A 25,677-nucleotide genomic window follows, 5' to 3' on the forward strand; every position below is an offset into this window, starting at 1 on the left:
AAATAACTAACTTAAGTCTATTTTGTTCAATACCTTCGATTGGTGTTTTTTCAAAAGATCACACTCATAATAGGCTGGTACCAAATGGCCGAAACACAAATGGTCGAATCACGAATGGCTGAAATCCAAATGGCCGAATTTCAACAACAGTCACAGAAGGCCGAATTTTCTCGGAATGACTAAATAACTATTTAATTAGAAAACACGAATTAACAAGCAGTTAACAATTAACTTTACTCAAACCAAAAATAAAATAAGCAACACATCTTTTTGTTGTACTTTTAAGTACGAGTTGTTTGATCTGCCACCATTTGCCACCTTGGGAAATATTTAAGCTCAAAAAAGTACTATTTTTCATCGAAAAAGCTCAAAATCTTCGAAACTTCAGAAAATCACGTATAACAATGTTCTACAAAAACATTGATTTTAGCAAGATAAACAACTTTCTAGAACACTATGAACACGTAAAATTTGACCAGAATAAGTCAGGGTTTAGAAACTGTTTTAAAGGGTTTGTCCACGAATAACGCTTCATAGATAATTTCCATGAAGAGATACAAGTATGGTGTCTTTAACAAAGTTGTTTGCATTAATATTTACTACAACTTTGCCGAAAGTACCAAACCTGTATCTTGAATGTACGAGAAAATAAATTTCGTATCTCACTTTTAAGGGAATTAATCACCCAAAGATTTCTCTCACAAGAAGCGGCTTATTATACCAAGAAATGTTCCTAAAGGAACTATATGCGAAAAACTTCACGTTTCGGCGTAAAATCACACGATCACGTATTTCGCTGTTTGGACCACTGTGCATTGTGCGCGCGAGTAACCGTATTACAAAAGTTGGCGCGAGTGTTGGAGGGTTAATATCTTTTGATCGGCAAAACCAATTCTTCTGAAATTTTGCAGATATATTTGCAGCATTAAAATCTCTAATTTGATGCAAAAATAATTCAAACTAGATAAATCATCCTAGATGAAATAGTTATAAATTATTGTAAATTTTAATGTGTTGTATTCAATTGCTCATAACTTTCAAATTACACGTCCAATCAAAAAACAAATCAATAGTGATCTATTAGGCTATGTTACCTTTCAAATGAGACTAATAGTGCCTAAGTCGGTTTAGCCATCTTTAAGAAACAGGCGATAATTATTACCTTGTCAAAACAGGTTTTTTTAGGATAACTTTTAAACTACTTGTTTGTTTTCAATAAAATTTACCCGAAAAATTTAGCATTAGCAAGAGCTTTCATTCGATACCAAGATCGTTGAAATCAGTCATTTGGTTCCGGAGAAAATCGTGTCACGTAATTTTCACGTTTTTACTTATAACTTTTAAACGAAATGTCGGACCTCGAAGCAATTCAATAGTGATATACTAGGCAATAATACCTTTCAAACAAAAGTAATAGCGAACAAATCGGTTCAGCCATCTCCGAGAAACAGGCGATAGAAAAGTTGCGCCCCGCACATACATACACACATACACACACACACACAGACATTGCTCAGTTCGTCGAACCCTATCGATTGGTATATGTGGCTCGGCCCTCCGGGCCTCGGATCAATTTCGTGTTTTTCGACCAATTCCTAAACCTTTGTTATAGTATAACAAAGGTAAAACATCATAACACAGTATCCTAATTATCAAATTATTGCTTCACTTTTCCATTGTAGACTAACAACCAAGTTCTCACACTTTGTATGATGGAGTGATAGGAAAATTGCATTTCACCACTGGCGTGTCCAGGCTGGGCCAATTCTTTAACCCAGCAGTCCGCAATTTTTCATTTAATCTACCACTATTTTTGCGATTAATAAATTAATAGCGTAAAAATAGTTTCAGTTTCAAGTTAATTTCATGTCCGAGTATAAGTTCAGTTTCAAGTTTTATTTTTAAGCCCACTTTAAGCTCAATTTCAAGTTCAAATTCAATTTTAAATTCATACCCAATTTCAATACCGATTTCAAGTCCTGTTTTGGGCCTTGTTTGAAATCCAATTCCAAACACAATTTTGAGTGTAATTTAAATCCAATTTCGATGCCTACTTTAAGTTCAATTTTAAATATAATTTCAAGTCCGATTTATAATCCAATTTCAAGCCTAGTTTCAAGTCAAATTTGAAACCAATTTATTTCCATTTTGAAGTACGGTTTTTAGTTACGTGATGGTGAAAAACTTTAAAGAAAAGTCGGAAAAATATATTCTGACACTTAGAATTTTTTGATTTTTTTTTTTGTGTTTCAATGATTTATTTATTTTAATGATTCAAAATTCATGAAAATAATTTTTCCGGTTCCTGAGTTATGGCTGAAAACCTTGGTTTTCCTGAATATTTACCGTACTCAACAATTCATATCTCATGAACCAAACAACGTAGAGCAGTGATGGCCAAACTGCGGCTTTTGAATACGGTCCTTGCGGCCCGCGGACTGGTTTGATGGATGGTGGACGGAAACTATAGGTTGAATTCATTAATGTCAGAAGTCATTTCGTGCCGCGGATCTATTGAGGAGAGCTGATTTAGCCCTCTTTATGCTTATACCGTGGCCACCACTGGCGTAGAGTAAACAGTTTCTTATGCAAATGTTAGTACGTTTTCGTAACATATTTACAGATGGAGTACCGATGGATTTAGAGTAAGTCCGTCTCCTGCTGCTCTTCATAAATCAAAGCAAAAAAGAAAACAATGAGATAGAAGAAGCAAATACGGAAAAGAGCATTAAGGAAAGCGTGACAAAACTAGACTAGTAAGAAAAACATGTGATGAAATTGGATGGGAAACCAGACATAAAAACAGAAAAAACGGGAGAAAAAAACAAGAGGTGACTAAACGAAAAAAGAAGAACACAAAAGAAAAACCCGATTTAATCCACCTAGTGGTGAAAGGAACCTTTGTTATACGGTCTTACTTGCTCTTTGAGATCGAAATCGACAAGTCTTCGGTACATAATTCATCTATTGGTTAACGTTGCGTAGTGCGTTGGTTTTCATAAAATTTTTGGAAATTGAATAAGTTTACAAAATTTGAACAAAATAGCAGCACTTATAAATTTTGATAGATCCTTTTTTCATGAAATTACTGAGTAAGGATAAGTTGGTTGTTACTAATTTGAGTAAGTGCAAATAAAAGCAAGTTGTAAGAGGAAATATTATTCTTTAACATATACATTGCGTAGTAAAGGTCTAATTTATAGGTTTTGAACTATGCATAAATTCCTGTAATGCCATTCTTTTTGATTGATATCAATAAATTTCATCAATTTTTATTAACCTTCAATTACTCACGCATTTTGTACAACACGTGTAGGTTTTTGGATGCCATATTGTTAAAAAGTTACAAATCGCTGTTTAACTAACGTATATTCTTCAATTACCTTGTTATGAGCAAAATGTCATAATTATTCAATGCATTAATATTTTAAATTGTTGGGAAAATAGATCAGCATAAACTGATATCACAGAAACGAAGCAGTCAGCATGTGAGGTGTACCGCAATTGACCCCAAACTGGAATTTTCTCTCGTTTCTTCATATGGAAAAATGGTGTCTCTATCAGCCAATGTAAAATGTTTAAAATGTATCCGTCTGCTGGTAGTCTAGTAATTCGGGGTCAAAATTTGGGTATTTTTTATAATCAAAGTTCTACAGTTCCTAAACAAGCAAACATAGAGGTATGCTATTTTCAGCAAAGTTGTGTATTTTTACTATTTGTACAATTTTGTAGTACATGAACAAGTCATACAATAATTACAAAAAGAGCTAAAATAGAAAAACTGATTTTGCAAATTCATATACAATAAATAAGATTTTGCTATCTTCGCTGAATAGATAGAAGGTTACTGTATTTAACAAAATTTCTTGAAATTAGATGCTCTAAACCTTTGCAGAACATATCAATATGTTATATTGAAACTGAAGAAAAATAATTTTTATATTTCACTTTTTGGGGGATTAATCAAAATTTAAATTCTACCAGACGATAGAGCTTTCAATTTCAAGAAACTCTTCCGAAGGTTCCATAAACCTAAAACCATGTTTTCCCAGTCAAAATTCTAGTGCGCATGTCTTTTTGGCTTTGGGTCATTGTGCGCGCGAGTAACCGTATTACAAAAGTTGGCGCGAGTGTTGGAGGATTTGATCTTTTGATCGGCAAAACCGATTCTTCTGAAATTTTGCAGATATATTTGCAGCATTAAAATCTCTAATTTGATGCCAAAATAATTCAAATTACATAAATCATCTTAGATGAAATCGTTATAAATTATTGTAAATTTTAATATGTTGTATTCAATTGCTCATAACTTTTAAATTAAACGTCCAATCAAAAAACAAATCAATAGTGATCTATTAGGTTATGTTACCTTTCAAATGAGACTAATAGCGCCTAAATCGGTTTAGTCATCTCTAAGAAACAGGCGATAATTATTACCTTGTCAAAACAGGTTTTTTAAGCATAACTTTTAAACTACTAGTTTGTTTTCAATAAAATTTACCAAAAAAATTTAGTGTTAACTAGAGCTTTCATTCGATACCAAAATCATTGAAATCGATCATTTGGTTCCGGAGAAAATCGTGTCACGTAATTTTCACTTTTTTACTTATAACTTTTAAACGAAATGTCGAACCTCGAAGCAATTCAATAGTGATATACTAGGCAATAATACCTTTCAAACAAAAGTAATAGCGAACAAATCGGTTCAGCCATCTCCGAGAAACAGGCGATAGGAAAGTTGCGCCCCGCACATACATACACACACACACACAGACATTGCTCAGTTCGTCGAACCCTGTCGATTGGTATATGTGGCTCGGCCCTCCGGGCCTCGGATCAATTTCGTGTTTTTCGACCAATTCCTAAACCTTTGTTATAGTATAACAAAGGTAAAAAACGAGTGAGAAAAAGGTAAAGAAAGGTTGGAAGAGAACGATGAAAACGTGAAAGAAAATGAGGATAAACTGAACAGAAAAGGTGGAAAAACGGAGCATAAAAGGAGAAAAAATGGGATAGAAAAGAAGAAAATATAGGAGTCGCGAAACGAAGAAACAACAAGGCCATTACAAATATGTCATAAATTTTTTGTTTTTCCGTTGTTGGCCAACAAAAAATGAGATTTTTGAAAAAGCAAAAAAATTGCGATTTAAGCGTTCAATGTAAAAACCTACCAAAAGAGAAACAAAGTCGTAAGAATTTTTTTTTACCATTTTTTGGTCTTTACGTTGTTTGAATTTTCATTTCTGGTTCGTGAATGAAGCGTTAAAACTTGTTTTTCGAGAGCCCACAGACAACTGATTTGATACAAAAAATTTTGACGCATGTCCAAAAAATTTTGTTTTTGCCCTCCGATTTTTAGACATAAACTTAAAATGGGGAGTTAAAATGAAAACTAGACAAAATAAATAAAGCGAAGATAAAAATCAAAACATGACAAAAAAGAAGGAAAAACATTAGACATAGATATAATATTCCCCATAAACACAAAACAGACGAAGAAATAAAACGAACGGCGACCTAACAAATTTGAGATAGAAAAAAAGCGAACAGAAAAGACGAAAATCTGAACCGAAAAGTAGAAACAGGACAGAAAATGACCCCACCGAAGACAGGAATAAGGGAGAAATAGGGAAACGAATGAAGAAAGATGAAAACGAAATAGAGAAAATTCTGAACTCATGAAAAGGACGAAAAACAGGACAGCAAAAGAAGAGAAACGAAATAGAGAATGAGGAAACTGCGGACAAAATAAAGGTTAAACGAGTGTGAAAAAGCGAGACAAAACAGGGAATACGAAACAGAACCAAATATGAAGAAGTAGAAACAGAAAAGAACACCGATAAAGGAATCGAGAAAAACGGGAAAAGAGGTCAAGTGGGACATAAAAGGAGCAATATGTGACAAAAAAGGGGAAAGTTAGCCAGAATAAGAATAACAGTAACTAAGGAAAACGGACTAAGGAAAAACGTGATACGGAAGAGAAAAAGAAAAAAAGAGCATTAAGGAAAACGTGACAAAAACTAGACAACGAGTTAGAAAAATAGCAAAAACATAAAAGAGAAAATAATAGAAACTGTCATAAATGAAACGAAAGAAAAGACGTGACATAATGAGAGGCAAAACAGAACATGAAAAGCTTGAAGAGGAAAAGATATAGAACGGAAAAGAAAAGAAAAACAAGAGAAAAGAAGGAAAATCCCTGAAAGAAAACGATAAAAAGGAGAAAGAAAATGAGAATAGACTATACAGAAAAAGTGAAAAAACGGGGCAAAATAGGAGAATAATGGGACTAAAAAATAAAAAAAACAGATTACCAAGGAAAAAATACAGGAGATGGGAGACTGGAGAAACAAAAATAGAAAAAGGAGGGAGCTCTGTAACCGCAAGGTTACCTTGAAACACACAAAAGAAAAAAACGAAACAACAAACAATCGAAAAATGAGACTAAAACCGGAACTAAAAAAGAATAAAGTAGAAACAGGTCCTAAAACGGGAAAACCAAATGAAAAGCAATTAGAAATAAGGATGAAATTCGGAGCTCATGAAAAGACTGAAAAAAGATAAAAGTAACAGGAACGGATCAGAAAAGAAGAAAAGTATAACGGTAAAAACGGACTAAATGAAAAGGTTAAACGGAAATGAAAATTCTAAAAATCGGGTGATAATAAAGGAAAACTGGATAGGGAAAATAGCATGAACGAATACCAAAAACGAGAATGGAGGGGGGAGGGAGAGAAAAACTGGAAGCAAGACAAAAAAAGAAGAGAAGAGAAAAGACTGGAAAATAACAAAAAAAAAATGAGTGAAAAGCATGAGAAAAAAGGGATCAGATTACGAAAAAAAATACCGACCGGTTAGCTTCGAGATACGAAGCTGATCTAACAAGCCAGTCGTCGTATGTTCGAATCTCAGCTAGGCGATGCTCGCTAGATAGAGTCAGTAGGATTGTTACACTGGCCCCGTAATTTTCCTGTACTCTAACAGCCGGCTGCGAAGTTTGTCGATAAAGAAGGATAATGTCTTATGACGGTTTAAGCTCATGGCTTTGCTTTTTGATAACGACAAAATTATTTAAGAGACAAAGAAAAACGAAACAATGAAACAGAAAAAAAACAGTAAAAAAGGAAAACGAGAGAAAGAGAGGAAGAGAAAGGAAAAACAAACGAAAAGAAGTAAAATCTAAAAAAACGACTGAAAACGATCAAAATGAAAAAGAAAATGATGAAACAGAATCGGAGAGAAAACGGGGCAAAAGATGAGAAAAACATAGTAGGAGTCTCTTCATTCTCCTAGAATATAAAAAAAGAAAAGAATATAAAAAAAGGAAAAATAGGACACAAAATGAAATAAAACGTGGAGAAAAAAATGAAAACAGAGGACAAAAGGGATAAACCAGAAATGAAATTCAGAAGTAAAAGAAAAAAGTAGAACCGTGACTGAAAATGACAACAACGTTACAGGAAAGTGGGAGTAACGGAACTGAAAGTGGGGAAAACGAATGAAGAAAGACAGAAAACGAAACAGAGGAAGTTCATATCTCGGGGGAAAAGGGCAAAAACAGGAAAGGAAAGACAAGAAAAGGAACTGAGATAGGAGAAACAGCGGGCATGAAAAAGGAAAAGAGAAAGAAAAAGTTTCACGTTTTCCATCGTGACAAGAGAGGGGATTTGAAATAGAAGACAAGAGAAACCAAATAAGAATAACGAGACTGAAAAGGAACCCGATAAGAGAAACGATAACAGCGGGAAAAAGAGGTCAAGTGGGATGAAATAGAAGAAATATCGGGCAGAAAACGGGAAAATGGAACAGAAAACGCAGAAAAGAATAACGATGAAAAAGGTAAATCGAAAGAGAAAAGACGAAAAACGGGAAATGAAAACCGGCGAGGAAAGGGAAAAAAGTGAGCAAAAAGACAGAAAAACGAGGCAACAAAATGAGGAAAACGACACAGATGAGGACGAAATTCGGAAAGGAGAAAAGTTGGAAAAATACAAAAACTGGCAATGAGAAAAAAAGGAAAAAATAGAAAGAAAAGACTGAAGGGGAAAGATAATAACAAAAATTGAGTAAAAAGCATGAGGAAACACAGAGCTGAAAATAAGAAAAATGATCCAGAAAACGGAAAAATGAAATAAGTAACACAGCACACAGGACAGAAAAGAAAAAAAAAATATGAGAAAAAAAGAAAAACCGTAGAAAATTTAAATTCAATGTCCACCTAATCGGCCAGTGTTTTTTTTTTGTGATACGAAACAATAGATTCGCCATGCAATGACTCCATTTTCAGGCTAAATCATTTTTCTGAAAGGTCGGGTGCCTCACCTTTTGTTTATGTCTGAGCACGCTGGTGGCTACAAGCAATTAAAAATACATTTGTCCAGTGCTACAGTACAAGTACCCGAACTACATTAGAGTGTTCTAAGTACAGTAATTACCCTCATTCAATTATGAAGTGGAACTTGAAACGTTAGATTTTCGACTGCCACACCAACTGTCAAGCCTTCGCGTGCCGCCATAGAAAAATTATTTATCCGGATAATAAAACGATGATTATTGCCAATCATTAACGGACATGACATCCTTCGGCTAAACAAGAAATCTCGTATTAATTATCCGATCCGTGTGAGCGTGCTTCATGCGGGCGTCCGTGATTCGCAAGGATCTAGGTTTGATCGATCACGATGGCTGCTGTTGCTGCTATGTTTGACCATCCGGTCTTAGACGGATTAGCTGCCCCCCGGTCAAGGATGCATGCCGATCATGTTCTGCCACCCCCCGTCGAGGCAGCAGCAGGTGAGGTTCCACAGCATCCGTACTACTCTTCGGGGTAGTTAGCGCTGAGTCGTTTTCCTTAACTGCATCGCGATGACCTTGTCATCGGTGTCGGTTCCATAAACTAGATCATTTGCGATCGTTAGCGTACCAGTCAATGTGACGGTGAAACGAAAGGTGGTACGATCGCATGGTACGAATGCGGATCCAAGTTCTACACCACCACCCGGTACCGATGTGGACAATGTAATTAAATCAGGATCGCCTGTCACCCCGCTTGCCAATGCCGGCGTTATTTTGCGCTCTTTTGATCAGGTGTTCTAATAGCTTCGGTTCGGACACGGTGAGTTAATCCAGTTGGTTACGTATCATTCTTTGCGGTCGATGGCGGTGGATAGCAATCACGGAGGCGTACGGATTTATGCAGAATATGCAACCTGGCTGGGGCCGCATCCAAAGCTGCCGTCGGGGAAGGGAAGGCCGTTCTCGTTGGGGATTGTCTAACTGGTCGCTGCATCGTAGGTGAAAGTATTTATTGCTTTACCGCGAGATTTATAGATTCAGCTAGCGACGGGAGCGCGTGGAATATTGCCACACATAAAATGGAGATGTTGAAACGAACGACGAACGATCAATGGTCAACGATCAACACCAATTGGATGACAAACGGCTAAGGTGCGATCAGTGCGATTCACAAATGCAAGCCGGCTGAAAACCACAGATGAATCGATTTCCACCTACGGTAATGTATCATATTTATTGCAGTTTCAATGTTGAATAATTGAATATACTAATGAGATAACCTAATCAGGCGAAGGGCTTATTACGTTCACCTTTGATGGAGTTGAACCTATTGCGTTTGGCGCCATTCGCTGGTTTCTTGGGAGAATGGTATAATATTGTTTCAAATGACGTAATAATTCCTGTATTTAAATAAACATGGTGAGAACGGTTTCATTACGTGATCATTCGTATGTAGAATATGAGGGAGGTACATGCAAAGCAAAGCCATGGGTATAAACGTCCTTCAGAACTTAACCCTCCTTTATCGACAGACTTCGCAGCCGGTTATTAGAGTACAGGAAAATTGGGGGGCTAGTACAAAGATCCTATTAACTCTGAGGCGGGACCGCCCAGTCGAGACTCGAACATACGACGACTGGTTTGTTAGGTCAGCATTGTACCCGCCAGCATCGCGCATCGTACAATACTTTGGGCTGTAGTACTTGCTCCACTTACGAAATTATTTAGCAGGTCACTGCAAGAGAGCAAATTTCCTAAACTGTGCCAATTCTTATTCATGTTACCTGTTTACAAGAAAGGTGACAATTTACAGAGGCATCACCTCTTTAAGCTGCTGTTCAAAAGTGTTTGAGATCATTATGAATAAGGTGCTTTTCTGCTCAACTGCTTAGCATGGATTCTATTCTAAGCAATCTGTTGCGACAAATTTGACCGAATATGCATTACTATGCGTTCGTACAATGGTCAACGGTGAACAAGTTGATGCTGTCTACAGCTACACTGATCTCAAGGCAGCATCGAGTGGATCACGAAAGCAAACTTGGAGAAACTTGGAGTTGATAGATCCGTAATCGGCTGGTTCAGATCCCCTTTATTAAACCGATTGCTTTGCGTTAAGATCGGAGCTTCTTGTTCTGAAGTGTTTACGAATGTTTTGGGTGTCCCTCAGAGGAGCAGTCTTGGGCCTCTTTTGTTTTCGCTATTTATCAGCGAACTTTCTGTTATACTGCCGTCTGGATGCCGCCTGTTTTACACCGGTGACGTGAAAATATATAACATCATCAACAGTGCTAATGATTGCGACTACTTACAACTAATTTTGTGTAGATTGTATGAAGAGTTGGTGCTTCCGCCATTTTTAGAAGCTCTCTTTGCTGGCAAGATCATCACTTCGGAAGTCGATTCGCCTGAACTACACCGGCAGCTCTACTTTTATGCTCCTGAGAGAGTTATGCGTTAATGCAACATTTTACACCTAGCAGCTCGTAGTAGACAATACGGGCAACATGAACGAATTCATGCAATTGCCAATCCATTCAACCCTACGTACAGCTTTTCTGATTTTAACGTTACTTTGCATGTTTTTTTTTCATGTTGGGTATTTTTATCACTGCGACCATTTGTTTGATCTATTGTGATATATCCCCGTTTTATTATAGCTATGTTGTCAAGATGACGCACCACTATCAGAAGCGATCGTCATTGTTTAACTAATAGCATTTGTCTAGGCCGGTGATGCACTTCGGATGAAGTGCACTACTGCGCTGGGAGTTGTTCTCCAAATATCAGAGGGTTCTACCAGCCCTTTGTCGAAGAACCCTAATCTTTTATTAAGAATTGCCGGACACTGGCATAACAGGTGTACCGAGTCTTCCTTTTCTATGCCACAGAAGCGACATAAATCATCTTGAAGTTTTCCCATAAGCTTCAGATGATAGCGGCTCGGACAATGTCCTGTTATAAGACCAGAATAAATGCTTAGATCTTTCTTCGAAAGCTACAGGATTTTGCGAGTCATAGAAATGCTTGGAGAGATAAACCTTCTTGACTGCCTAGCATTGAAAGTGTTATTCCAATTTGATTCCACTTTCGTACATTCCCATGCTTTGAGCTCCATTTTTAAAGCAGAGCCAGATAAGCCACAGAAGGGCTCTGGTCGTACGAATTGATGAGATGATCCGAGTTTTGCGAGCGCATCAGCTCTTTCATTTCCATCGATTCCACAGTGACCTGGGACCCAGTACAAGTTGACTTGGTTACAACAAGACAATTTTTGGAGTGATTGAACACATTCCCAGACATGTTTTGATGTGCATGTCGCCGACTTTAGAGAGTTTAGAGCTGCTTGGCTGTCGGACATGATGCATATATTTGAATGTCCATAGTTCCAGCGCAAGCACACAGTCGTACATTCTAGAATTGCTTGTATTTCTGCTTGGAACGCAGTTGGCCATCTGCCCAATGGAATTGACATGTCAATTCCCGCACCAGTTACTCCTGCTCCCACTTTATTGTCCATTCTAGAACCATCTGTATAGAAAACAATAGAGCCTGAGCGAAGATCGGGATTGTCCCATTGTCCCAAGTATCACGCCTAGGTTCAAATACACGAAATATTTGATTAAAATTGTATTTTTTCGCCATCCGGTCCTCATTATTGATTACAAGAGCATTAATACTAATTGGTTTTAGAATACTGAGATGGCCTGTTAGATCACCTTCAAAGAGGTTCACAGACCTCTTGATCCTCAAAGCACTTTTTTCAGCTTCTAATTGTATAAACTGATGCAATGGAAGCATATAAAGTAAAGCATCCAATGCCTTCGATGGTGTACTTCTCATTGCACCTGTTATTGAGAGAGTGGCTAGCCTTTGAAGTCTTTCTAGCTTTTTTTTTTTGGGTAATCTTTTCTTTCGTTTTTGGTCACCAGATCAACGAAGCATAGGTAATCCTGGGTCTTACAATAGCCGAGTAGATCCAATAGATCATTTTCGGTTTCAGTCCCCATTGCTTACCAAAAGTTCTTTTACTTATCCATAGGGCATTTGTAGCTTTATTAACCACTTGCTCTAAGTGTGTGTTCCAATTATGTTTACTGTCAAGAAACACTCCAAGGTACTTGACGGTTTTTGAAAGTTTCAAAACTGTTCCTTTCAAGTTTAGATTATTGAAAGAAAATTTTTTCCTTCGCGTATCTAAATGGTATGATTGTTGTTTTAATAGGATTAATATTTAAGCCTTCTCTATCACACCATGCAGACACAAAATTTAAATCAATTTGCATTCGATTAGCGATAATAGAATCAAATGTTCCTCGTACAATTATGACTGTATCATCGGCGAAGCCAATTATTTCGAAGCCAAGAGCTGTCAATTTTTGGAGAAGATCATCAACTATTAAAGACCACAGTAGAGGTGATATCACGCCTCCTTGTGGGCACCCTTTTACTACCCTGACGCTGATGGCAAACCAAGGTTTGCTGATATTTCTCTTTTTGATAGTATTTCACTAATCAATGAATCGTGAGATGAATTATCAAATGCGCCTTCTACGTCGAGGAAGGCAGCTAGTGAAATTTCTTTTGCTTCAATAGACTTTTCTAGTTTCCTTACAACCGTATGTAGGCTATTGTTGAAGATTTGCCTTCTTGATAAGCAAATTGATATTTACTTAAAGGATTTTTGGCTAAATATGATGATTTGATATACTCATCAAGTATTTTTTCCATGGTTTTTAACAGGACGGACGACAAGCTTATAGGCCTAAAGGATTCGGTGAAGTTTTATCCTTTTTATTATCCTTCGGGATGAACGCCACCCGCACTTGACTCCATACTGTTGGAATGTGGCCTAGTATCAGGCTAGATTGAAAAAGATTTGTTAAAATAGGCGTTAATATCACCTTGCCCTTTTATAGTAGTACAGGAAAAATTCCATCTCTACTTGGTGATCTGAAGGGTTCAAAGGTGTCAATCTCCTATTCAACCTTGCTTCTAGTAAAAAACTTTTTGGCAAAAGTACAGGCATCATCCCTGTTTCTATCTATCCCAGTCATTTCATTGGCTATTTCAGGAATATCTGTCCTGGTTTCAAGAGCTACAGTTCTTGATACTGGTGTACCTTGGTCTTCACAAGAGGTAATGATGGAACTTGGAAAGTGGGTGCTCATCATTAACTTTAACGTTTCATTTGTAGAGCTGGTAAAAGAGCCATCCTCTTTTTTCAAAGTACCTAGCCCATTTGAGTGATCTTTAGCAAGAATTTTCTGCAATCTGGCAGTCGATTGAGTATTTTCTATGTTTCCACACGTATGTCTCTAGTGAATTCTCTTTGATCTCCGAATTTCCCTATTATGAGCAGTCAGGGCTTATTTATATGCCTCCCACTGTTGTGTCTGTTTGGCCCGGTTGAATAACTTCCGGGTCTTTTTCCGAGATTTCTCTAAAGTTTTGTTCCACCAAGGCACATCTCTGTTCGTAGAGCGTTCCTTTGCAGAACAGTTTTCGAGATAGGCTTGTTGAATCACGCTAGAAAGTTGCTTTGAATTTTCTTCAAGTTCATTTTGCGTTTTTGAGCAACCTTTCAAGCTCTTGACCCCATCCCTAAGTTTTAAATTATACTGTTCCCAGTTTGTATTCCTGGGATCTCTTATGATTTCAGTATGTTGTTGATTAGTCTTAAAATCGAATATTATTTGCTTATGGTCGGATAAGGATTCTGCGTCCGATACATGCCAGTTATTTATTTTATCAGTCACCGTCGGACTGCACAAAGTTAGATCAAGTACCTCTTGTCTTATTGCATTTACAAATGTTGGCTTGTCCCCTTTGTTACATATATCTATTTCATGCGATGATTTAAAATCTAAAAGATACTCACCTCTTTTGTTTGTATCTGTGCTGGCCCACACAGTATGGTGGGTATGGTTATGTTTCTTGTAGTAGGAAACCAGATTTGCAACCTCTGGAGGAGGTACTTCTCCCACGTCTTCGGAACCTCCATCATGATTGCTGCTATATCTTTTGAAATTAGTTCTGAAATTGGAAAAATGTTTGCTTTCTCATTTACCAAAATGGCAGCTCTTGGCTCCGTGAGCTGGCCTTCAGCGTAAATGAACTTACATGACTTTGTAGGAATTTCCTGTATGCTACTTTTATACGTTCATGGCTCCTGGATCAATGATACATCCAATTTGCCTTCCGTGACTCTTTTACAAAGTACAGCGGTTGCTCCCTTTGTATGGTGTAGATTCACTTGAACAAATTTTATAGTTTTGTTTTGTTTGGTTTGCCGCGTTTGTGTGGTAGTCCTTGTTACCCAACTTTGGATTCGCGGTTTCCAGTATTTGGATTAGCTTGGAGATCTATTTTTCTGTATCTCAACGCTGATCCATAATGTTTCCTTTCAACATTTGTGGTACAATCAAACTGCTCTGGGTTTTACCTTGCACCTCTGACACCACTTGGACCTGGGATTTGACTGATCATTTCAGCATCGCCAGTTTCCTCATGGGTCTTGTCGGAGCAAGGATCGATCCCCAGCGCTGATTCCCCACTTGGTTGATTGTTCTGTTCACTTCGTTTTACTGTTTCTATGTGAACCTTTCTCTGGGATTTCTTTCTAATTTGGGCATTGCCAAATTTGAAATCGAGCACAAACGCACAGCTTCTGATAGAGTTCATTGAGACTCCATCTACAGTGAAAATGAGTTCAACATGTTGATTCACTATATTGCGTCACCTGCACTCCAGGGAAAGAACCCGATTAGCATTTCTGACCGGGGAATGTCTTTTTCGTCCACTACTGTGAGTTCCACTCCTACCCAAGGTTTCAGAAAGGGGACGATATTCTTCAGCCAGGATGCGGTTTCCTGGTTTTTGCACACGATGACTAAGTAGAACAGTGTCCAAATTTGGGTTTCAACTTGTCTTTCCTTTGCTCATTCACTTTAATTAAAATTTCGTTTTGCACCACAGTTCCCAGCTAGCATTTTCATATGTATAAAAAAGGTAAAAATCAACATTACGTACAAATATACATGCTAATTTAATCGTATTTCATGCGCAAAATTGGCATATCCGTACTATTTTGGAGGCGATATACGTGATTAAGAATAATTTTGTGCGTTACGACTATGTAAGTATTTATATACGATAATATCCGATTAAGCGCGAGTCGCTCCGTGCTACTCTACGATTTTGTGCTGAAAATCGTGTGTATGTCAGTCATTATCATTATATACGACTTTATCCAGCTTTAGTTACGATTTCGAGTTTGCTAGGAGATATTTACGATAGTTTTCGTACATTGATATACGAGTTGGTGCTAGCTGGGTTAGTTGTTGTGTGGTGAGCTCTACATTTGGATAGCCACTGGGAAGGACACCCAGCTTCACCCCACTAACGACTTCTCTGTACGTAAGGTGAATATTTCCCTCAGTTCCTCTATATTGGCCTGAGTGTCCAATTGCTTCAATTCGTTGTTGCTAAACGATTGTTAGCGACTCAGTTCTGACGCGGTATTTTAAGTGGGCGTGGATTGCCACTTGTGTTTGACCTATTTGGATCCGAATTTCTGGGACGTCTTCGTACTCATCGTCATCATCGTACTCCTCACCCCCACCGTCACCAGCCTTTTCTGGAGTATTATGTATTGAAGGTGAGCTAGAAGGTACATCTTCGACCGATCTACATTTGAGTTGTAGATCCTCGTCCTCCCTCTCTTTATCGATACTCCTCTCTGATCCGCTCATACTTTCGGGAAATTTGTATTGTAGTTGAGGTTAGATACAAATTAGGCTGCTAGCCATTTGAACCGCGAAAATCCGCTTTAATTTGGGAGCCTAAAATCACATTTGTCGTAAACTGACCGGGTTGCCAGAAAACCCATGTTTTTATAAGAAGGCTATCGTGATTTCGTGTGTTTGTTTCTTTCATTGAGACATAATATTGTTAGGTGCATTTTTATGCAATAAATAAATATATCTTTGTTATCTTTCTTGACCTTCTCTTGTTTTTCTTATGTCTGCCTGGTCTTTCTTAAATTGTTCTTGCATTTTAGTTATGTATTTCAAAAATATAAAAAATGCCAAAATGACAAAAACGATAAAAATGCTAATGAGAACAGAACAGAACAGAACAGAAAATAAGAACATAAAAGATAAGAGCAGAAGCGATGGAAAAAGACTGAAAAATGATATGAAAGTTCGAAATTAACTTAAAATGTCTAAGACTAACCGTTTGTCGGTTAGAAGACAAAAATGATAATCATTTAAAATTGTCTTTTTGTCTTTCTGTCTTTATGACTTTTTACAATGCTGTCTTGTGCCTTTTAGTTTTTTATCTTTTCGTATTTACGTTAATTTTTTTTTGTTTCCGTATCTTCGTTTTTTATAGTCTTCTTGTCATTTCGTCTTTGCGTCTTTTTGCCTTTGATCGATCGTACACGGTGCTGGGAATTGCTAATCAGAAATATACAAATTTAAATACAAATTTATAACTTAACTCTTACAGGCTTTATGTATTTTTATGTTTTCGTCCTTGCGTCTGTTGTTGTTGTTGTTGTTGTTGTTGTTGTTGTTGTTGTTGTTGTTGTTGTTGTTGTTGTTACTGCTGCTGCTGCTACCAGAGGAAAACAATTCAAATCGTTACGGTTTTAAATGAAAACTCCAAGTGGAAACTGTTGATGTCACTTACTGTTGATACAGCAGAATGAAAGCAAGTAAGAAATAATTGCCCGCACACCGATTGCCGGGAAAAAAGAGCGGCTACAAGCAGTAAAGTATTAATTGCTTTAAAGTATAATAGATTGCACAAAAAAAGAAACGACCTTCCTGCCAAAAGAGACGCCATCACACACAATTGGACCACCCTCAAGGAAAACATGCAACAAAGCGCAGCAACACAAGGCAATTTTAAATTCCACAAATGGAGAAGAAAAATGAAGAAAAAAAAACCGAAATCATTCATTCTGCCTCCCATTCTCTTTGTCGGTGGCACGCCGGGCGTTGCGATGGTAGCAGCAGCAGCAGCCGGAGTCGAGCCTGTGAACTGCGGCAGAGCCGCGCATGTTCCTCCTGACCTTTGCTTCGTTTGCACGCGCAGAGTCGCCGACGATCGGCGCTTAGATAATTGACTCTACTAAACAGGTGCCTGCCGGTGGTGGCTAGATTAAATTCCCATACAAATATTGGCGGCTGCTGATTACAATTGGGTCTTATGGTTATGATTATGTATCATTAGGGTACATCGGAGTACGATTCTTTCGAAGAAACCATTCAACGGCGCTGTTCACCCCACAGCGCCCTAGCGATCGCGAGTGATCTTTTCGCCCGTGATTCACAACCAGCAGAACAAAAGCAGAGAACTACACAATGTACGCGGCCCGAAACAAGGCACTATACGCTGGCTACGCCGCGGCAGAGGAAGTAGCGTGTTCGATAGACATGCCACATGCATACGCGAGATCGTTCGTTACCTCAATTGTTGTGCAAGATTTATGGGTCGCTTCTTGGAGCACACCCCCGGCTGAGACGATCGTAGAACATGAAATACAGTTTTATGTCAACCGTTGAACTGTGCCGCCGAATGGATGATTCCGGCAGACAGGCAGGCAGGCAGGCGTGCAAAACGTTTGTGGGTGGTGTCACTGCTGCCTGACGGAGTACAAAATGGGTTTGGGTGGGAGCTTTTTGTTGAAAAGCTTTTAATCATAGTTTCTTTTTTTTATTTCGTTGTCTTATTTACATACATAATAATTATAAATTTTTACAACTTTTGCTTGTTTTTTTCCCTCACTTCTTTTTTTTACAAATACAGTAAAAATCACATTTCGGTTGTACAAACTAGTAAATAAAAAAAAGGTACGAGTCATGCTGCAGGATTAGTGACATAATAGAACCGATCAGGGAATGATCCGATGGGAACGAAATGAGAGAGGTTGGCGACCGTTTTCCGAGCCTTTCGAACTTTTATTGTCGTATTCCGCTGACGGTCGCCGCTGGTGGTGATGTTTGCTTGCATTCGTACATTGATAATGGTAACTTTTTGTTTCACAATCAGTTTTGCTACTTTGGGTTTGTTTGCTTTCTTTTTCGTCTTTTTTCTTTCTTGTGAGTTGCTTTTTTTCCTTCTGGTTTTGAGGCCCGTTTTTACGTCGTTTGTCCCGCGTTGCTTCTCGTAACGTAACTTCCCTACCCTCCAGTTGGGAGCCGCCGCGAACGGAATTAATAATTGCTAAAAATTAAAATAAACGCGCACGACGACGGTAGCTATTTCGATAATACTTACTTAGCGATAAGGACAGTATTGGACATGAGAGGATTAACAAAAAGGGATATCATATTAAAGATTGACAGTGATGTTGTCGATGGTGACAGTGATGTTGGTGGTGGTGGTGTTATGCGAAACTAGTACAGTTTCGATTCGATTACGTGTAGATTTTGTATCCGGCTACTGGCAGATTCGACTTTCGACGGTTCGCGCTTCGGTTACAGTTAGTGATGATAGCTGTAATCGTGACCGTAGCCGCTGAAGCTGGTGTAGCTGGTATCGTAATGATGCTGTAGTGGTTCATGATGATCATGGTGGTAGTGGGAAGCAACCGGAACGGCCACCGGTACCTTGACCGGAACAGGCACCGGAACGGGTCTCTCTACCGGGATGTGCTTTTCGACTGTCACCGGATAGGGGCGATCGATTGGCACCTTTACTGGAACTGGGACGGGCTTCTCGACGGTGTAAGGGACCTGCAAACGGAACCAAGTTTAAACATTATTTGTTTAAATTTCAAATCAATCAAATAAATTGATGAATTGAGGTCCTGAGGGTGTCGTGTACTGATAGTTTAATTGTCAAAACACTTGGGCGCAAACCGATAGAGTGTGGTTTAGAGTCCCACTCAGTAATTGAACTATGCTATATATTTTTGGCTCCTCCATCTTTAATAAAAAAATGTTTTTATCACCCACAATTTCATTAGGTTACAGATATTTTACCAATTCGATTCCATTCTATCAGTAGCACATCGTTGCCTCAACACAATACATTTCCATTTCACTACTCATTCAATAAAATGGCAGCATACGCTTACACATAGAATTATGTTACAACCGACCATTACAGCAGTAGCGCACTTCCCCAACACAGATATCAAATTTGCCTAGGATTCGTCATTTTTTCTGGCGTACTTCCCTAGCAGAGACATCAAATTGGTGTAGGTTAAACCGTCATCAAAAATCTTCTACCTGTTGGGACGGGAAGATTCTGTTCTAAAAACACGTTGAAACACGTTAAAATTACGTCTTTTCCAACCAATCACAAAGCGAGGATTTTCACTTGGACCATGCTTCATGATTTTAGATTTTTCAATAGTGCAAACAGAAAAATCAATATTTTTCTTTCTTTCGGACGACACGTAGGAAACCGTTAAGTTATAAGCGTTCAAAACCTGACAACTTTTTGAGACAGATTTTTTAGAATACCAGCTAGCTTCCAGAAAGACGTTGTCTTACGTTAAAGCATGCTTTGTCGGAGACAGCATTTCGATATGACTGGCTATTCTTGTGAAGCAATTGTTTGTTCTTATTGTATATTGTAACCCTGATATAAAAGGGCGATTTAATGATATTAGATTTTAAAATTTTCAATCTGGAAAAATAGTTCCGGATTTTAATCGAATTGTAATAATTTTATGAACCCGGGAAGTTCATTACGAATAACAATACTGAGTTTAAAAATTTGCTTATTTTCATTCCAAGTATTTCCTCCTTGCGAAAGTCAAAGTTGGATGTTGCCTAAATGGGTCAAATTTTGTAACGTGACATAAGCATGTTGATCGTTAAGAGCAACTATCTTTAAAATGCATTACGACCCATATACTGTCTATCTCACTGGTCAAGAACTGATCCTGTTTTTAATAGACGCGTTGCATTTTGCATAGCACTATTTGCTAAATAAAACCAACCAACAATAACGACGGAACTTTCGATTTAAATGCAATTACTGTACATATATTATGTCCATTAAGAAATTCTAGCCAGGCTTGTTTTTGCTCATCTCAATTTGTTTCTCACAACGACCAAGTACTTTTGTTTTCTGTTCAACCGTTTACCCTGCCTCCGAGTGATGCATGAAAACTTGTTTTCGCTTACAACCACTCATCTTGCGCAGAAAGAGCACAACTGCAAACAGAGATAACCATTTTTTCAAACACTGTAGACGAGGGACTATTTGCTCCGTATACCGAAGTGAACATGGGACGATTTGCTCCGTGACCTTGAGAGCATGCATTCGTTAGTGCTCTGGCAGAAAAAGAAATATGAAACCAATCTGACGCTCATTCGGGGGCAGCGTAATACAGCAAAGCACTGCAAAGGCAAAAAACTCGTCGCTAGTCGGAGAAGGTAACACCTAACAGAGATAGAGAGAGCAAATCGATTCGTCTTCTGCGCTTTATCAGCACGGTCGCCAGTATGCCAGACAAATCTGGGTTTTGCAAGATAGATTTTTGATTGCGCTCAACATCTTTCAGAAATTTGGCAGATTTTCGGTGTCTTGCAAAAAGGTCATCATTTCTAATTTCAGACAAAATTTTGCATCTGTGGTGAGCAAAATCAGCAAGAGTTTTCCGAGAAACTGCCTCCCCTCGGGCTTATTGACCCCCAGCTTTTATTCGTGTTCGACAGATTTTCAGGAAAACCTGATGGCAACCCTGTTTACCAGTAAATCGCCGATAATTGATATTTTTTTCAGAGCACGGCACAAGCCTCTACACTGGAGACTGTTTCTCGAGTAACAGGTGAAATGTGCAAACGAGAGATTCTTTTCGTGTCTCCTCTCTTACGTATCTTAAGAGAATATCTTAAGAGAAACTTTCATTGGCATATTGGACCTTCCTCGTGGTTTACTCCGTATGCAAAACAGAACATCGAACAGGGAATAATATCATGAGAGCATGTATTCGGTAGAGAGAGAGAGAGAGAGAGCATATCGAACCGTCTTCTGCCTTTTGCCAGTAAAACGCTGGGAATTGAGATTATTTTCAGAGCACGGAGAAAGCATGTTACTAGCGTAACTTTTTAACATGGCTTTCTCTTTTAATTACACTATTTATTATTTTGACAGACACGCATTTTGCCTCCATAATTGTCTGTTTATGTTTGAATGTTTTGAAATGTTTTATGTTTTATTATTTGAGACGTTCAAAACTAGCTCTTTTGATTATTTGTTAAAAACATATTACTGCAATTGAATTGCTATTTAATTGGTTTTTTAGTTAACTTCATAAAAAGAACAGCAACGGTTTCAGCATCAGTTCATCATCCCACAATTCAACAACATTTTCCTGATAAACTTTGTGAAAAAGTAATATTATTTTCACTCACTTCCACTTAAAAAACGAACTTATCGCACATGCAAAGTTCGCAATATGGTCGATTTTTAGACTCATCCGGATCACCTACGCGAAGACAGAAAAGTCATCTCAATCTGAGCATACAAACTGAAAACAAAATGCCAATTAATACCGGATTCGAACCCAACTTTTCCCCCCAGGCCTTGTTGTTCGCAGTTCGACGATCCACAGGACCCGGGGGAAAAGTGCGGCTCGAATCCGATTACAATTGGCTCCCATTTTAGCGGGTTCCCCAGCTTGGGTAAAGAGGAACATTATACAAACTTAATAAATGTTATCGTACCGTATTTTCCGCTTTTTCGTCTTCGCGCCATGTCTACCCAAGGATGCTATCAACGCCATTACCTTCCTTTCATTACCTTCCTTCTGTCGATGTGTAAAAATTACTGTTATAAAACAGAAGACAGAAAAATGAGGTTCGTCTAGCTGTATATGTAAAATTACGCAATAAAATACAGAGTGTATAGAAACAAAGAGCAGTCATACAAATATAATTCCTCATGCGACGAAGAAGTGTGTGACGCGTAAACGGGAAGTGATAGAATTGGGAGAATAAAACAAAATTAGGAAAATTAGACTAGCTAATATAGCGGGCGGCGGCAGTTTAGTTAGTAAAACAATCGGGTACCAACGGAAAAATGGTGCGAGTGCGAACCTCACCTACCATCACCCCGAAATTTTTTGTGGTCTATTTCGAAATTTTCCAGTTCAGGGTATGAAATGGGGAAGGCAAATGAGGAGCGTCCCATATAGCTCTAGCCATCCCAAGCCCCTACCTAGCGTCTCACCGTGGCCATACCTGGTAATGCTCTATTGAGTAGCCAAGCTAGTGGGTGCGATGCTGGGTAGTTCCCGGCTGCCTGATCTCAAAACTGCGATTTTGGGCAGACGGCGGAACCACACGGCCTTGCTAATAGGTAAACCAAATATAAGTTATTTTAATTTTTTTTCGTTTTAGCTTATGAAACATCTCCTATTATATAGTAAAAATTGCTCTTAAACTTCCTGCTTTATGAAATTTAGTAACTTTTCTCAAGGCGTTTTCATCAAATTTCTCTTAAAAAACTGTGATAAAGTTGATTAGTTTTTAGCTCTGTTACCGTTCTACAATTCGTTCTTTGACGTCAAACGCCTATCTCTTTTACAGGAATTCCCCGATTAAGGCAATGGGCGTACAACAGCCCATCGCGATTTCTCAGCTGTCTATCGGTCAACAAAACTGATTCTTGGTATATTGTTAGAATCCATCATATGCTTGTTAACTGGCAAAATTTTAATGAAATTGATTAAAGGGAAACTGCGAAAATGCAGCAGGCGTGTAGCACCACCCAGCGCCTTATTCGAGGGACTGCTGTAGTTTCGTTGCAATTTAATTTTAACGATACGTTTTGAGTGTTGAATTAGTATCTGAAAACTGCACAAATTCACACATCACGCATAGCACACTGGACCACCGCGTGCGACGGGCACGGTCTGACACGTATGGAAATAATGCAAGTGTGTAAACACAAATCCAGAAGTGCTCGTTTTGTTACACAATGATTTTAATTCAGGAACTTTTACGACAACACATCATCGTTTCCGAGAAGGAGTGCTGTTTTCAAGAGGCTTCGAGGAGAGCAGCATCAGCAAGTGGCGTTAGCGGTTAACCCTAAAATTTTGCGGCTTGTGGAAAATGATCTCAAGACTCAAGACAAGCATGTAGCCAAGTTGCGCCACAACACATTCGTGTCACACTGGTAGGTATGGAGCGTGCGGCCCGTAGAAATGTATACTTTTCACACTATAGATATGGATAAACCTGAACGGCTTGAATTTTGCAGGATTATACAAGCAGACCGCGTCCGTCGCACGCTATGATCTTGTGTGCTATGCGTGATGTTTGAATTCGTGCAGTTTTCAATACGTTTAAAATTAAATGGCAACGAAAATAAATAAGAGATAGCCATTTCAGTTAGAAATCGAATATAATAATCATTTTTAGTAATAATCATCGTATATCGAATATTTGTCGAAATTAGTTTTTTTTGGTTTTCATTTTGCAAGGAGAATATCTTTGACTCAATTATTAGTCACCAAAATTACTGGATTGACATTGCCGCAATTTGAATTGCTTTAGAAATATTTTACCAGCGCCAGTACATAATGTTGATACGAATCAATGATCGAAATGTCGTTTAAAAATTATTTTAGAAACACGCGTCTTTAAATGTATTGTTAAGCTTTGCAAGAATATTGCGTGAATCAAACAGTAATAAGAATTCATTAGTGCACTTTTCTTCTATAACAATTGATATTGCTAAGAAAAAGGAAAAAAGAACAGCAACAAAAAAAGCCCGATTATCAAATCAATCACTACAAAGGCTTTTCTCCATGAATCAAAATATTCCAATTACACACCACAGATTAAAAACCCCTCACCCATTTCCCACCACTTACATGCTTCTCCACGTAGTAGGGCTGCGGGACGGCAACCTTAACCGGATACGGGACGGGTTTCTCAACAGGAACTGGGACGGGACGGTCGACCGGGACCTGTACCGGTACCGGGTAGGGTTTCTCCACCGTGTATGGGACGGGCTTTTCCACTGCAACCGGATAGGGAGCCGGAACATGAACCGGGTAGGGACGATCTACGGGAACCTTAACCTCGACCGGGACCTTTCGCTCGACGGTGTACGGTACCGGTACGGGCACTTCAACCTTGACCGGAACTGGAACATGCTTGGTCACTTCGTACGGTTGTGGAACGGGAACCTTGACTGGGTAGGGAACGTGCTTCTCGACGGTGTATGGTTGCGGGACAAGTACCTTTACGGGATAAGGACGATCGACGGGCACATGCACTGGGTACGGAACCTTCTTCTCGACTGGATACGGAGCTGGCACATGAACTGGGACCTTAACGTATTCCTTAACATGTACTGGCACATGTTTTATAACCTCGTACGGTTGAGGAATCGGAACTTTCACTGGGTAGGGAACATGCTTCTCAACAGGATATGGTACATGTTTCTCTACGGTGTATGGCACTGGCACTCCTTTGAGCACAGTAACGGTTTTGGTCACATCCGTGTGTCCTCCCAAATAATATCCATGACCATAGCCATGAACGGGAGCAGCATGGTAGGCACCTCCCAGATGACCATGTCCACCAATGTATCCTACGTCTAATCCGTTGATTCCGTACCCATACCCGAGATTCAGCAAACCGCGCTTATCCAACTTCTTCTCCAAAGGCACTGCATTTGCATTTGACTGCTTTTGATCTGATTCAGCGTGAGCTGAAGCCAACAAAAGTGCTGATAGACAGATCTGCAGAAAATAAAACAAAACACATTGATCAACTTTTCGCCGGGAACACATTGGTAGAAGCACATTTTTATGTTTATTCATTGATTTTCAACCAAACAGTCCTTATTTTAATTTTTTTATTATTGCACCTCACACTGAACGTCCTTTTATTTTATTTTTTTCATTAAACATGACAAATATAAAATCAAACTCACAAATAACTTCATTGCGACTCCACTTAGTATTTGTTCGCATCGGTTCCAGACAATGAACTGGATGCTGATTTGTACTAACTAGCCGCTTTTATACTACTAAAAACTACAAAATTCACTTTCGATGCATTCTGTGGGGTGGCAGCGAGAAAAGTCAACCCGCGCTTGTACGGGGTGCCCTCGCTCTGGCGACGGCCGGTGGTTTCTCTCTTCACTGCTCTCGACATTGCGAAAAAGAAGAATAATACAACCACAACAGCCAGCGAGCTCTCGGAGATAACTTACCCTGGAAGTCTCTTAAGACGTTAAGAGTTGGTCCTAACCAACCCCAACCGGCATTCTGCAGCTAGCAAAGCGTGCTGCGTGCGCACGAGAGAGTACGGAACCGACAGGACCGGACCGCATTCATTGCAGCGCTGCCTGTTGAGCCGCTCGCGCGTTCAGCTCTCGCGAAGCGGACCT

General features: G+C 38.8%; 2 protein-coding genes across 2 annotated transcripts in view; one reads left to right on the plus strand and one right to left on the minus strand.

Annotated features, from left to right (window-relative positions):
- LOC128743855 (angiotensin-converting enzyme) overlaps positions 1 to 25,677 on the plus strand; it is a 257,876-nt gene that overhangs the window by 144,435 nt on the left and 87,764 nt on the right. The window lies entirely within an intron of this gene.
- LOC128743856 (skin secretory protein xP2-like) lies at positions 18,082 to 25,280 on the minus strand. Its single transcript, XM_053840537.1, has 3 exons — positions 25,219 to 25,280; positions 24,149 to 25,024; positions 18,082 to 19,043 (listed from the first exon to the last, which is right to left on the minus strand). Exons 1-3 carry the CDS (start codon positions 25,228 to 25,230, stop codon positions 18,792 to 18,794), a joined length of 1,140 nt encoding a protein of 379 aa, XP_053696512.1. The 5' UTR covers positions 25,231 to 25,280; the 3' UTR covers positions 18,082 to 18,791.

The sequence above is a fragment of the Sabethes cyaneus genome, chromosome 3 (genome assembly GCF_943734655.1).
Source record: "Sabethes cyaneus chromosome 3, idSabCyanKW18_F2, whole genome shotgun sequence".
NCBI lineage: Eukaryota > Metazoa > Arthropoda > Insecta > Diptera > Culicidae > Sabethes > Sabethes cyaneus.

Coding starts and splice junctions, on each gene's coding strand:
- LOC128743856 (XM_053840537.1), bottom strand. Junction 19,044..24,148: donor CCTACTACGTGGAGAAGCAT/GTAAGTGGTGGG, acceptor TTCCGTTTGCAG/GTCCCTTACACCGTCGAGAA.